The sequence below is a fragment of the Hylobates moloch genome, unplaced genomic scaffold (genome assembly GCF_009828535.3).
Source record: "Hylobates moloch isolate HMO894 unplaced genomic scaffold, HMol_V3 SCAFFOLD_19, whole genome shotgun sequence".
Taxonomy (NCBI): Eukaryota; Metazoa; Chordata; class Mammalia; order Primates; family Hylobatidae; genus Hylobates; species Hylobates moloch.
This window is the reverse complement of record NW_026652294.1, coordinates 59,774,230-59,788,819: the sequence shown is the minus strand read 5'-3', so window position 1 is coordinate 59,788,819 and position 14,590 is coordinate 59,774,230. Positions and strand designations below refer to the sequence as shown.

The 14,590-nt window shown below is 41.3% G+C and overlaps 1 protein-coding gene across 1 annotated transcript in view; it reads left to right on the top strand.

Annotated features, from left to right (window-relative positions):
• Nucleotides 1-14,590, top strand: part of ADAMTSL1 (ADAMTS like 1) — a 454,301-nt gene that overhangs the window by 328,874 nt on the left and 110,837 nt on the right. The window contains exon 20 of the mRNA XM_032138382.2: nt 8,753-8,880. Within this exon, the coding sequence (XP_031994273.1) occupies nt 8,753-8,880 (128 nt within the window). The remainder of the gene's footprint in view (nt 1-8,752; nt 8,881-14,590) is intronic.

The window sequence follows — 14,590 nt, the reverse complement described above, 5'->3', positions numbered from 1 at the left end:
TTTAGACATGGGGCCCTTGTATCACACTGTCTTCCAGGACATCTCAAACTAAGAAGCTTCACTCTTATTTGAGGAACATCTAGGTAGTTGTTCAAAGAGATGGGTTAGCAAGATTTCTAGGAAAGCAGCATGATGGAGAATTATCAGCCTAATTCCAGGCATCATGAGGGGATATTGATATTCTACCGACATTCTTTGCTATCATCTCTGAGCTGATAGGAAAGTGAAATCTGTAGCCTCTAAATGATTATATTTCCCAGAAAGTTTTGTACAGTGTTCCAAAGTGGTGTTGAATAGGAGATGAATTAAGGCGTATTTGGAAGTCTTTAACTTGGGCAACACGGAGTATCAGCAGATGGAAACTTCTCAGAATGGAAGTGAGGATCAGATGGGAAATTCCTCCAGGGTCAATTTCAGAACCATAGTTGTGAATAATTCTGTATGTAAAAGTCATAAGCACATGAAATGCAGTTTCCAAGTTTGTAGATAATATAAAAACTAGAGGCAGGGAAGATAGGGAAGGAAAAATAAGCCCATTTCAGTTTGGTTTGGCTTGTTTCCCTTATAGAGCTAAAGGAAATGGAGGTGACAAATGTTTTTCCCAGTTGAAAAGTGTAAGAATAGCAAGCCAGAGAAAAAAGAACCGTCCTAGTAAATACATAAGCCTCACAAAAGAAAAGTATTGAGTGTCAACACAGTGGTCGCAGAAATGACCATCATGAATCATGCAGGTAAAGAGCATTGGAGGATAGTATACAACCAGTGGCAACCAGACAGCACTAGAGAGGCTTAGAGTCAGGCACCATCTATTCCCTGAAATGCTAGGGGATCTCCAGAGATCCCCTTAGCAGTTGGTTTACTCTTCCTGGAAGAGTGGTCCTAGCACATGGCAAAGTTCCAGAAAAGTGGTTAACTGTTTTGGTATAAATAAGGATGTCACTGAGATAAACCAGAAATGAAAATTTTTCCATGTTATATGCCAGAAGTCAGCAAACTTTTCTAGTAAAGGGCCAAATAGTAAACATTTTAGGATTTGCAGGCATCAGGAGTAAGGAATGACCTTTGACTGTTCTTAAACTGACTATACTCCACTCTGTCATTATAGTGTGAGAGCAGCCATAGATAATACTTTAATCTGTATGCTAGTTTTCCAATAAAACTTTATTTATAAAAGCAAGTGGTAATTGGCTGCAGTTTGAGGACCCCTATCCCAAGTGGATAGGAAATCCAGTCAGTCACTTCATGCAGAGGTTTGTAATTTGAAATGAGTTACCCAGCAAGCAGGTAAAATACACATATTAGCAAATTCAAGACTCTGAACTTCTGAAAGAGAAGGAAGTTAAAGGGTCTGGCAAAAAGAAGAAGACCAGGGTTAAGAATGTGTGGTCATGTGGCCTTTCCCATTCCAAAAATATTTTCTATGCTTCCATCTGAGCAATCATGAAGCTTCTGGCATTAAATAACTTTTAGTTGGCAATTACATTAAAAACAGCGAAGGTTAAAAAAAGTTGCCCTAGCCAAGTGGTGATATGAAACTCTTCACGAACCTCAAATCTGTTGCCCAAAATTTTTGTACAAAATAAAATTCTCCCTTGCAAGCCTCTGGGCTACTATAATTTTTGGTTTCAGAAAAATAATCCTGCTCACGGAGGAGATCTCAGAGCATTCCTTTTGCCTCCCGTTTGAAAGTATCTAAAAGCCAGAATATTTTTTAGTGATCGTCCATTTCCGTAAGTAACTACAAATCTTGACGTTAATTACCCCCCCGGCCCCCACAACCACCAAAAATGAGGCCAAACCATATGCCTGCCAACTAGGCCCCAGTCGATTCCTGGATGCTGTCAGTTTAAGAACAGTCAAAGATCTTTCCTTACTCCTGATGCCACCATGTACTAGCTGAGCAAATTGCTTCTGTGAACTTTTGCCTCCTCTCTAAAATGGGAAAATAACATCAATCTAGTAACATGGTAGTAAGAATTCAATAATACAAAGCATATACATTTGCTTATAAATATTAGCACCCACTCCCTCTTTGTCGTAGATTCCATTATCCTAATCTAAGGAATCCCTAAGCAGAAAAATACTCATTTTAGGATAAGGAAAAGACCTCACCATCTGGTCCTATAAATAGGAATTTGGGGCTCATGTTATTTGCACAAACTTTGCTTACTTGCTCCTGAGTTCACTGTTTTCCAGCTCTAACTCATTTGCTCTTGTTTGTATTCCTTTCTGAAATTGCAGAATTCTGGCTTTTTTTTTTTTTTTTTTTTAAGTGTTCTAAAATTTCAGTATTTGGTTAATGGTGTTAATACAGTTATGGAAACAACCAGTTGTCCTTATTCAGAGATTCCTGAGTCAAGAATAGAATTAAGGTAGTTGCCAACCCAACGTGCCACGTGGCCTCACTTCTCTGCTCCTCTTTTCTGCTCCCTTGTCCCATGCACAGCAAACCCCTTGCTGCCTTTCTATACATCCGATTTATGTTTTTTTCATTGAAATCTCTACATTTCTCATTTCCCCATGTCTTCACAACATCTAGAATTTATAAGCCCTGGCATGAAGAGTGAATGGTAATGATCATGGCGATGTTAACAACTGTAACAAAATCATAATCACCTGCATCTCTGTAGTTTTTTACTACGTGCCAGGCACTTTTCTGTGTCCTTTAAATACGTTAGCTTATACACAATTCTCACAACAACCCTAGGTGGGTACTATCATTCTCATTTTATAAATGAGGAAACTGTCACTGAGAAGTAAATTACTTGCCCAAGGCTACAGAGCTACTAAGTGGCAAAGCAGGGATTTGATCCCATCATTAATGGCTCTGGAGTCTGTCCTCTGAACCACTGTCCGCTAGGCTGTATTGTGGATATGATCATTTTCAGCCCTGTTGCTTTGAAGGTAACCAAATGAGTATTTATTACGTATTTATTTAGTGTGCCAGCACTATGCTGAATACTGAAGAGAGAACTATGAATGAGATAATAATTTATAATCTCACTGAAGAAATGAGACACTGTTGATTGAAGAAGGCTTCGTAGTGGAGTTTTCACAACTAAATCAGGAAACGGACAGATTCTTGTGTAGTATAGCAGCACAAGAAAATAGAACTAGAACTTGTTCTTAAGGGAGGGGGAGGAGGAGCCTGTCTTTAGCCCCAAGCTAATGACAAGGAGCGTCAAAGAGGCCATCTTGACTAGAGTGGCAAGTTTGTATTGGGATGTGGGGCAGATAAGTTTGAAAAGAAGAGGAAGCCACTGTTCTACAGAGAAAGGATACACCCACGATTTCTAGCTTCCAGTCCTGTGTTGAGGCCTAAAATAGGTTTAGGAAAGCGTACCAGTCAAAATGAGAGGCCTGAGGTGGCACAATAACATATCCCATGTAGTAGATGGGCATTTCTCTACCCAGAACCTGAATATTTTGTCTGACAACTAGAAATTCCAAGAAGGTTACTTGGGTTATGTCTACCATCAAAAAAAAAATCATTTGTTAGCTTTATCTGGTGCTTAAACTGAGACCTTTTTACTTGGAAAACAGTAAGAGTGAGTCTATATACTCTTCTATGAGATCTTCACAAGAACACTGTGAGGTCAGTATTAACCTCAATTTGTAGAAGAAACTTAAAGGCTCACACAGTTGAATGACTTGCCTAAGGCCACCACATGACTCTAGACTGGAGTCCGAGTCTCTTGGCTCCAGTTTGGGAAGTCTTCCCTTCCACAAGGCAGCTCCTCATAGCTGGGCATGGAGATCAATTTGAGAAGTAGGTTCACACAAGACAGTGGTGTTCACAGTTGAGCCAAAGATCCAGAGGACCCCATGATGCCACCCTACTCACAGAACTTCCAGAGACCTTCCTTTATACACCTGGGGCTGCCTTTATTTCAAATAAGAGCCCTTAAGCACTACACATTCCAAATGCAGAGGAGATGATTAAGCCTGAAAGAGATTATGCTTGGTAGACATGGCCTGTGAGCATTTTGTCCATATCTTATTCTCATGCATGACAAGGATTTTTACTTATATACTAAAACAATTTCTTGCACCCTCTCAGCTGGTCCTTAATTTGTAGCATGCTTGTGAAGGCATATTGTCACATAGAAGCTTACAAATAAAGGCCCCCAGAAAAACAAAACTGCTCCTTCATTTTCTGGCTAGAAGTAGGGTCAAAGAAGTAAAGTAATAAATTTTAGTCTAGAAAAATAAGAAGTGTGGTACAGGTCTGGGAGGAAGCCGGGGAGTATTGATATACCTAGCATGACCACAGTACCACTTGCTGTGTAGGTCTTAATTGTACCCATTCTATGTCCCCACATCCTCTGATTCCATAAATTCCAAAACATCTCCAAAGGAATCCTATTGGTTTTGTTTGGAAAGCAGCCCTATGTTTCTCTGCCTGCTCATTCTAAAGCAAGCCTATCAAATTTGGAAACTAAATAGAAACTGACAGAAATCAGCTACTAGCAAATTAAGCCAAATTAATAGAGTAGACTACTGAAATACAAAGAAAATGTTTTTTTCCAGGAATCCTCCTCTCTAGTCGCCAAGCTAGGTAAACTGAAGCAAGCCTCCCTCTCTGCAGCAAGCCCTTTCCTTTGCCTGGTGGTGCTTCCCAGAGAGCCCTGCATGGGACCCCCCTCCAGAACTACTGCGCCGCCTAGTGGCAGCCTTCAAGCCTTCATCTACCAATTTTATGGGCATATTGTTATATGTAATAACAGGAGTCAAATCCTCCCCTATCTCTGAAAAGACTTATGTCTTAGTGGATTTTAAGAGAAAGGGAAGTAACATCCAAATAGGCCAAATGTACAAAGAACACACTGTGGGCAGCTTTCTAATTACAAGAAGAAAGCGTGACTACACAGTTGAGCCTTATGGTGCTCCCAAAGGGATTATAGGGTGGAAAAAAAAAAGTACTGGATGAAAACAAGAGATTCTACTTCAAATCCTGATTCTGTCCCCAAATAACTATGTACCCTTGAGCTAGGCAGTTCCGTTTTATAAATATAAGTGACTTTTATAAGTATACACAATAAGTGAGAAATTCAGGCTTTCTCCCATGTAGATTTTGTCTTAAGACAATATTTAAGACTGTTTTTATGAAAGTAAATACTACAGTTTCTCTATCTATGTATACATTGTTCATGGAATAATACAATATACGAATGCTAAATCTCATGATCTACACATCACCCTTTCCATTGCCACTACTCCTATTCTAGTTCAAATCCTTACCACTCTGTGCCCTCTGTGATGGATCACCTCCGCTCCTTTCATCAACCTTGTAGGAATTCTTTTCCAGGCTTCAGACATGGGCAGAAAGCATGGTGGCTTACTTAGTGCCTGGAGAAACCAGTGTAACTATAAAAACTAACCCCCACCTAAAAATAAATTGGCCAGGGTAGGAGAGGGTTACATCCTCTGCCTGAAATCAGACAGGTGCAGTAGCTGTACACACACACACACACACACACACAAAGATTCTAATATGGAGATCTAATAAGCTGCCTAGGGGAAACTGGCCAATATCATGTGCCCCTATCACTCCTTCCTCACAATTTCTTCATCCTCCCTCCTCCCTCACGGTTAATTTGCCATTCAGAGTGTGCAGCATTACCAAGAAAAGAGTCATTGGAAATACCAAAAGAGGATCTAGAAATTCCTTATATACCCCAGTTTAACAATTCCCTCTGATGAGCAGGAAAACATACTTCAACTGGATTTTAGAAGTTGGTAAACTGAAATAGAGGAAGATAATGAGATTTGCCAATGGCCATTACTTAAATCATAGTAGGACCAAAACGAAGTTCAGAAGAACTGTCTTCTAGCCTCCTGCTGCGAGTGTCCAAGAACCCTTTTCTGTAGGGACAGGAGAGATGTTTCCAGTGTCAGGCAGCCAACTATCCTAATGGGTTTGGGAACTTAGCATATTTTAATTTCTACCTTTGCCATGTGGTGAAATTGAATAGTGATCTACTGAGTTCCATCATTCTCAGTTCTATTGAAACTTGACTAAGCCTGCTTTCATTATTATTTAGAATTTTTGTGAAAGCATAAATATTCCTGGGACATCATAAAGCTTTAAATTATAAAGTTGATTTTTAATTTTCTAATCTAAAACAGCTTGAACACCTGAATGATATTACATTATGTTGCATCTGATAAGATTCCTCCAGGAAACAGTCATACTATGATCTAAAATATTGTATGGTTTACCAAAGACAAGTAAATTGTACAGTCATCTTTCTCTTATTAGCTTCTTTGAAATAAACTAACATGTAATTGTTTGACTTTGAGAAAAAAAGCACCTAATGTTTGATGGATGAGTGAATGGATGGGTAGATGAGCTATAACACAATCTCTCAGTGAATGAATGGGTGGATGAGCTGTATCACAAGCTCTCAGAGGCTTCCTTTCATCCCTCACAATGTTTCAGCTCTAGTTCAATGCCGCAAAACTTGAGTGTCTCCAGTAATAGTGGTGATGATCTGGAATAGCACTAAATCAAGCACAAATCATTCAAAAACTTCCCTTTAACTAAGGTGTCTATTTCCTTCCCCATTTTACTAGAGCTGCCCATATATAACTCGACTGATTGATGGAAGCCTTACTTCTACTTCCTGCCTTTCCTCTGACAGGAGGTAAGAATAAGCAATGCAACAGGCCCAAGGCCAAAAGCCGAGCTGAGGAGATTTCATTCACTGCCAGACTGGTCACCCACCTCAGAATAATTGACAGCTGATTAGAAGTGGTGCTGAACTGCAAATGTCATACAGCCTGGAGAGACCCAGCAAGGGAAATAGTGAGGAAAGAACTGTATAGTGGGAGAGTGTTGCGGAAGCAGATCTGACTTCCAGGCTTAATCTTACCGCAGAGTCTTAAGAGTTCTCCCAGCCTTTCTGTTGTTTCCCCACCCTCTCACTTTCTTGAAAAACAACCCCTATTAACTGCTTACCTCCTAGGGATGGATGCTAGCATAATATTGGGTGAACAGTTTTTTGAAGCTTTTGAAACTAGAGAGGTTAAAAAATCACAAAACTAGAAACCACTGGCTTCAGGATCCCCAAAACTGGCTACTGAGCCATTTCTGTGCTGTCAAATGAACTGTCAACATAAAGCACCTGTCAGGTCTAAGCACCAGATCTCTGAGCTTCTCCACTGTCCCCCCAACCCTTCTAGATTCCCTCCTCCACATACACATTCCAGTTATCAGCCAGCCTCACTAAGTCACCAAGACATCAGGTTCAAGTCATCGTTAGTCATTAATTAAGCTGCCATGATGTCGCAGGTAGTTTCTAGAAATGGTATAAATCTAGAAAAGAAAAACAGACTTGGATGGAGTGGGTTTGAAGCTCACTGTAGGCACTCACAGTTTGATTCTTTTAAGTCTTTTCAGATTAAAAAAAAAAAGTCTGAAGTAGACTGTGATTATTCTGGAATTTTCTCTCCATGACCTTGAAGGGCAAGTTTTGACTTTATTCTACTGGGAACCTACTCTACAGAGAGTCCCCTGTAGTAGTGGGGAAAATAAAAGCAATAAATAAGACCCGAAGAGGATCACATGAGCCCAGGAGTTCAAGACCAGCCTGGGCAACTTGGCAAGACCCTATCTCTACACAAAATTTAAAAATTAGCTGGGAATGGTGGTGCATCCCTGTGGTCTCAGCTATACAGGAGGCAGAGGTGGGAGGACTGCTTGAGCCCAGGAGTTCAAGACTGCAGTGAGCTGTGTTTGTGCCTCTGCACTCCTGGGTGACAGAGCAAGACCCTGTATTAAAAAAAAAAAAAAAAAAAAACCTGAGTTTTGTGCCACATAATATTTACAGCCAAATAAAGACAATAGATGTATATGACTACACGGGGGCTGTGACACATAGAATTTCCTTCAAATATATGTGTAAGATCCTCTCAATAGGCAATTCTTGGCTTTTTCTCTTCTACCTGCAAACCTGAACAGATGTCTGTCTGGTTGTTTTTTGTTGTTTTTTGTTTGTTTGTTTTTGAGACAGAGTCATGCTCTGTGTCCCAAGCTGGAGTACAGTGGGGCAAGCTCAGCTCACTACAACCTCTGCCCGCCATGTTCAAGTGATTTCTCACCTCAGCCTCCCAAGTAGCTGGGATTATAGGCAAATACCCCCATGCCCAGATAACTTTATTTTTTTTGTAGTTTTAGTAGAGATGGAGATTTGCCATGTTGGCCAGGCTGGTCTTGAACTCCTGGCCTCAGGTTATTTGCCTGCCTCAGCCTCCCAAAGTGCTGGGATTACAGGCATGAGCCATGGTGTCTGGCCAAGATGTCTTTCTTCATCTCTGGAAGCCCTACGTTCTTTCAACCATCCAACCAAGCTCCTCTTCTCTTTTGTAACTTTGCTTTTTCCTTAATGAGCCTTCCCCAAATCTATCTGTACCATTTGTTCTAGCATTCCCCCTTCCCCCGGACATCTATGTGTGTTATATGTATTTGGTGCACATATGTTGTCTGGTCCAGCTGGTAGCATTTAGATCAAGTAATCCACCGGCTGCAAAAGCAGTGAGAAACCTCCTTATTTGAGATCACTACCACAGTCACATTAATCAAAGAGGCAAGAGAGCACAGGTTCTTGATTGTCCTTGTAGCTGGTTTGTCTCTGTTGTTAAAACAGGGTTCTGCATACATCCGGAGGTTCCTTCCTGCCTTACCAATATTGAATGCCAAAAAGGAGTCAACTGACTTGACCAGGTCTATATTTCTTTTCTGTTGCTCCAGGATTCTTCTACAGCCAGATGATTCCTTACAGATCTTGGCACCAGTGGAAGCAGATGTGGGTTTCTACACTTGCAATGCCACCAATGCCTTGGGATACGACTCTGTCTCCATTGCCGTCACATTAGCAGGTAACCCGAAAATCCCTGTTCTGTTCATTTCATAAGCGTTTATTGAATGAGTGCCTGCAGTGTGTCAAACAGGCCCAGAGATGCATAGATAAAGGAGACCCAGATCCCATCTTCAGGGAGTTTGTAATCTATAATTACAACTGCAGTGTAGTATGAGGTAGAATGAAGTGCTATAACTGATAACCAAATAGTATGCAAGGACAGTACATTCCTGCCAAGAGGTCTTAGAGTTGCAATGAGTGGAATTTTGATAAGAGACAAGGATATTTCATGCAGAAAGAATAATGTGAGCAAAGGTGATGTGTGCAAATAAGTAGCATGTTGGAACATGAATTGTGAATTATGATCATTGAGGACTCTTTTGGATCCTGCCATCTCCTTGTTCCACCTGTTGCAAGAAAGACTACGACGCATAAATAATTGGAATTCTGTGGTCATGGCTTGAAGCAGGAGTGTTCCCCAGAACTTCTCTCTGATTCTGCTTTATTTCATCCTCTTGCTCTAATGCACTGCCAACACTTCCCCTTTATCCACTGAGGTTAGACAATACATTCTGCACATGGTGACTTAAGAACATTGCAACTCAGAGTACAATGTCTCCCAAAGTTGTGGTCTTGTAGTAAAAGACATGTAGAGCTTTTATAAAACCTCTTTGCATAGGACCAACCCATGCCTTTGAAACTGAAAGAGAACTTAGATACCAGCTGTACCAAGGCCCTTGTTTCTCAGAGGCCAGGCAACCCGAGGTCACACGGCTGCTCTGCTAGTGGCAGGGGAAGAAGGGAACTGGAGTCTCCTCACTCCCAGCTCATTGTTCTCTCTACTTCCCCACTGATCTGAGAAAATAGGATCCTTCCTCTCAGATCTGAGCCATGCAGTCTTTGTGGCTGTGTCGCATGTGTTTGTATTTATTCTTTTCAATTGCTGCTCTCATCAGATGATTCAGTAGATGCTAGAAAAGCCAACATCACCCCACACTGACTTCATCTGTCCCTGCCGGGATTATGTTGTCATACTGTACTCCAGTCACACGTGCTACCCCCTTGCATATCTGTTTAGCAACAGCATTTCTGCCCCCATGACTTCAGGCTGATCTGGGAAGGGATCCTTAGCAGGCGGCTTTGCAGGGAAGATCAAAGTCAACAATGAAGAAGGCAAGTTAAGGAGCCCTGGGCCAGATTAAAGACTGATATTATTAATGCCTATTTTCTGTGAATAAAACATTTGCTTTTCTTCTAATGTATTCCAGTTGCAATCTTTATTCCCCTCTTTATACAGAGTCCAGATGCTCAGCACCAATCTTGTTAAATCTCTCCTGCCATCCACCCTCCAATGTGCTTTAGCAAGGGCACTGCTGACGTCTTTTGAGTTGCTGGCAGAGAGTGGCTCTTGCAGGATGAATTCTCTTGTTTATATTAATCCAGATACGGTTCAGCTCTATCACAGACTTATACCCTTTGTTCACCCGAATTTAATACGATTAATAGAAACCTGTCTGGAATTAAGCAAGGCAATTGTAACATCAGGCTTGCCTTCAGCTCTTTGAAGAGGGGTTATTGGAGACTGCCAACAAGTTCAAAGCCAGGGAAGAGAGACAGAGCGGCCAAAGAGGCACCAGGGAAGGGGAGGAGAGGGGCTGCCTGGTGAAGTATGACCACAGACACCACACCCAGGGCATAGGGAGCTGCATCCTTGCACCTTAGCTGCTAGGGTTTGTATAGATCTGCTGGAAAATGTATCAAGCAGTCCCTCTGAAAACAAAGGCTCAAAATGTACATTGCCTTAAGACTGCATTTGTACCCTTACCTGAGTTTATCATCCACACCTGTGCCAATGTCTATGCTCACAGTGTTAGGTGGTTCTCCAGCTCCTGTTGTGAGCACACCCTCTGCGACATATTGTGGAACCTACAGCAATAAATAAAACCTGTGTTTTGTGCTCCCTGATGCTTACAGAGGAGTGAAGGCAAGCAATGGATACCTGGCTACCTAGAATTGGGAGATAGTTACAATTTACTTCAAATGTATGCATGGAGAGCCTGCTTAGTAGGTTATAAGATATAATCTGAACATAAATTGGAGGGGTGGGGTTAATGAGTATAGGCATTTCTAAGTTTGATTACCAGTTATACTACTTATTAGCTGTCTGATCTTGGACAAAGTATATAACCTCATTGAGTCTCTGTTCTCATCTGTAAAAGTTAAACTAACATTATTTTACAGGGTTGTTGTGAGGTTAAGTAAGATTGCACATGTGAACAAGCACTTAACCCAATGCCAGGCACATCGTTCACACTCAATAAATGTAAGCCTCCTTTCTTTCTCTAGCTCTTCTAGAGTGAAACAACCTGAAAACAATTCTAAGATGTGCAAACCATTATCCCAACTCTGCTTCCATGTATCTTTCAGTATGAGTCTTAACACTGAGATTTTTCAAGTGTGAACTTAGAAACTGATTCAGTTCACTTGCAGTCAAATCCTCATGATGAATCTCAGCACTACTTTGTTTTTATGGAAACTGCAGGTGTTTTTTCCTGAACTTTAGTATAAATGTAGGCCAAAGAGGGAAAAAAAAAAGATTTTGAGCCTCAAGATAATCAAGTGTCCCCATGATTTTATAAGGAAAGTATGGACTTGTGTCTTGCCAGTGTGCCTGCATTGACCAGATGCGGGGAAATTTGCTCATAACGATTCACAAAAGCAGGCATAGCATGGCAGTTAAAATCACGGGCTCCGGAGCCTTAGGGTCTAGGTCTGTATCCTGGCTCTGTCACTTCCTAAGTGTAACCTTAAGCAACGTCTTTATACTCACTCAATTTCTTCATCTGGAAAATGGTGCTAATAACAGCACCTGACTCAGAAAGTTCTCATGGAGATTAAATGCAATCATTCATAACAAATGTTTATAATTGTGGCTGGCATGTAGCAGGCACTCAATATTTGTTAGCTATTATTATTGACAGAATAATACATACAACAAAAGCCAACTTATTTTTACACTGGGAGAGACTCCTTTTCAGGAACTAGGATGCTCACAAACTCTTTGTAGAGCAGCTCTGTCAACCTGTCAGTGTCAAATAGGGAAGCTAGATTAGCCATCTGGAAAGTACTTGGGGCGCCTGGGTTCAGAGCAAGGGAGGTGGCTTGTGATGAATATTTCACATGGGCCACAGAGAGAGAGGCCTGCTGGGCTCTCCCTGGCCCACAGTAAGATGCCTGCCATGGAGTTTGCCCCATCCCGTGGATCCAGTGTCTTGCCAATTCTGCCTCTCAGATTCATTTCGGTTCTATTTCTTATTCTGTACACAAGTTTTCTTTGAACATGTAAACACCATTTAGTTTTAGACATAGAATACAGCCAAACCTTCCTTGCTCTGCCCTGTTTGGCCTGTAAAATACTGTCTTTTGTGCCTTTTGCTCCTCTCTAAACTCTTCCATTATGTGCTGATTTTATCTTTAAGTCTCAGGGATTTGGGAGTACCTTGCAAGTGTCTCAGCATGGAGATGGCCAGTGTTTCCCTCCCTACCTCCCTGGAACAGCCCAGGGAACTCACAGCCATTTAAACCAAATGGCACAAAATTCCTCTCTCTAAATTCACTTAACTGGATGCCTGTTTCACTGCTCCAAGTGTAGATGAAAGTAGCTTAGGAGGGGAGGATTGCAGGGAGGGGATTATAGGAATGTCACCAAAATGTCACATACCTAAAACTTTGAAGTATTAATTATTTTGTGTTCAGGAATAAACAGGGCTAGGTAAAGGAGAGTCTCTGATGTGTGCAGACATAAGCACAGAGATTGGAGAATCATCTTGGCTGTTAAATTCAGCACTCAGCCATCTTGCTCAGAAATCTTCCAAATCTGAATGGCCTAGGCAAGGTTTTGAAGGAAAGGAAGTAGTTTCCTGGTAAATTGCTTCAGTCTGGATCCGTGGAGTTTAGCTGTACTTACCAATGCAGATAAGGGCCTTTCCAGGTATAGACCATTGGTGAGGTCATCGACAAAAGGGAAACATTTTTGGTTGTTATTGATTTTATAAGATCACAAAAGAGATACTGTAAGGCCTGCCTGACATCATCAATGGGAAATGAGAATAAGATGAGGGCTGAGGGATAAGTGTATCTTTCATTGAAAGGAGAGAACACAGATGAACTCATCTGACGTTTTCACAGGAAGGGAGAGACAGCAAATATTTCTCCTTTCCTAGCATGTTTTTTTTTGCTCTTTATGAGTTGAATAGCTAATACACATTGTGTCTAATAAAGAGATCACAGAAACCTCACTGGGAAAATAAAAATAAAAGGCAATCTTTTTTTAAATTCTTCTTCCTCTGTCCCTCCCCATCATGATTTATTAGCTACAATAAAAGACAAGTGATTGTGTAAGCTTATCATAATGTAAGTCACTTCAAATTAGCATTTCTGAATTGTTCACCCAGCAGTTCTGTTAACAAAGGAGGAAACTTTGCTTCATAAAGAGTTAGGCTCACAGAGGACCTAGTCACCAATACAAAGGCTAACAAAGGAAGATTTGCTCCCATGCACTAGATCAAAAGGAAAAGTGGTCCAGGCGCGGTGGCTCATGACTGTAATCCCAGCACTTTGGGAGGCTGAGGCGGGCAGATCGCCTGAAGTCAGGAGTTCGAGACCAGCCTGGCCAACATGGCAAAACCCCCATCTCTACTAAAAATATAAATATTAGCCAGGTGTGGTGGCAAGCGCCTGTAATCCCAGCTACTCAGAAGGCTGAGGCTGGAGAATCGCTTGAACCCAGGAGGTAGAGGTTGCACTGAGCCAAGACCATGCCACTACACTCCAGCCTGGGCAACAAGAGAAAAACTCCATCTCAACAAAAAAAAAAAAAAAAAAGGAAAAGTGGACAGGTTTGACTGTTCTCTGGGCCACATGGTAATAGCCACTGACTGATCTAAGCTGCCATCAAGGAGATTTCAATATCTGATAGAATACTGAATAGCTAAGGCCCTTAAGTTTTTCTCAGTAAATACAGATGTAGAGAATGCCCACCAAAGACCCCAAGCTTTTATAGAACTTACTTAAAACTGATGAGAGTATAGCGGGAGAATCTCACTGAGCTCCCCAGTTGACTAGAGGAAATAAAAAAGAAAGTACAAATGGTCCAAGTTGGCACTTCTCAGTCTCAAAAAAGCAATTCCAACATCTGTTCAATGGAATGCAGGAAAGATGGTGGTTGGACGGGTGGTGGGATATACCACATCCTTGGTTAGTGGTTTCTAGAGAGGCTGCAGCATCTCATGGCCATACTAAGTATGGGGTCCCTTGGCTAGGACTCAGTAGTGGAACATGCAAAGAATTTGTGGCAGAACTACTTCTGGCCTTATTCTACTTAGAAGCCATCAACATCAATTAAATAATTAGAAGAGGTAATGGTAGTAATCTGAGCAACCTGACCCACTGACATTGGCAAAAAAAATCTAAATATTGAAAGAGAACGGTAATGGAAACAAGGATATGAGAAGGAAGCCATGCAGCCTGGGAATGTCCAGGCAAAGGCAGTCTAAGCCCTACCTACTTCCTCAAGTGCTAAGGGCCCTGTAATATTTATGTTGAAGGCATGCCAACTAAACAGAATTTCAAGGGCACAAAAATTCTAATTCCTTCTCATCTTTTATGCAAGGCAATTAATTAGTAGTCACAATGTTGACCCTACCTTGATAACTTAGAATAATCTCCCC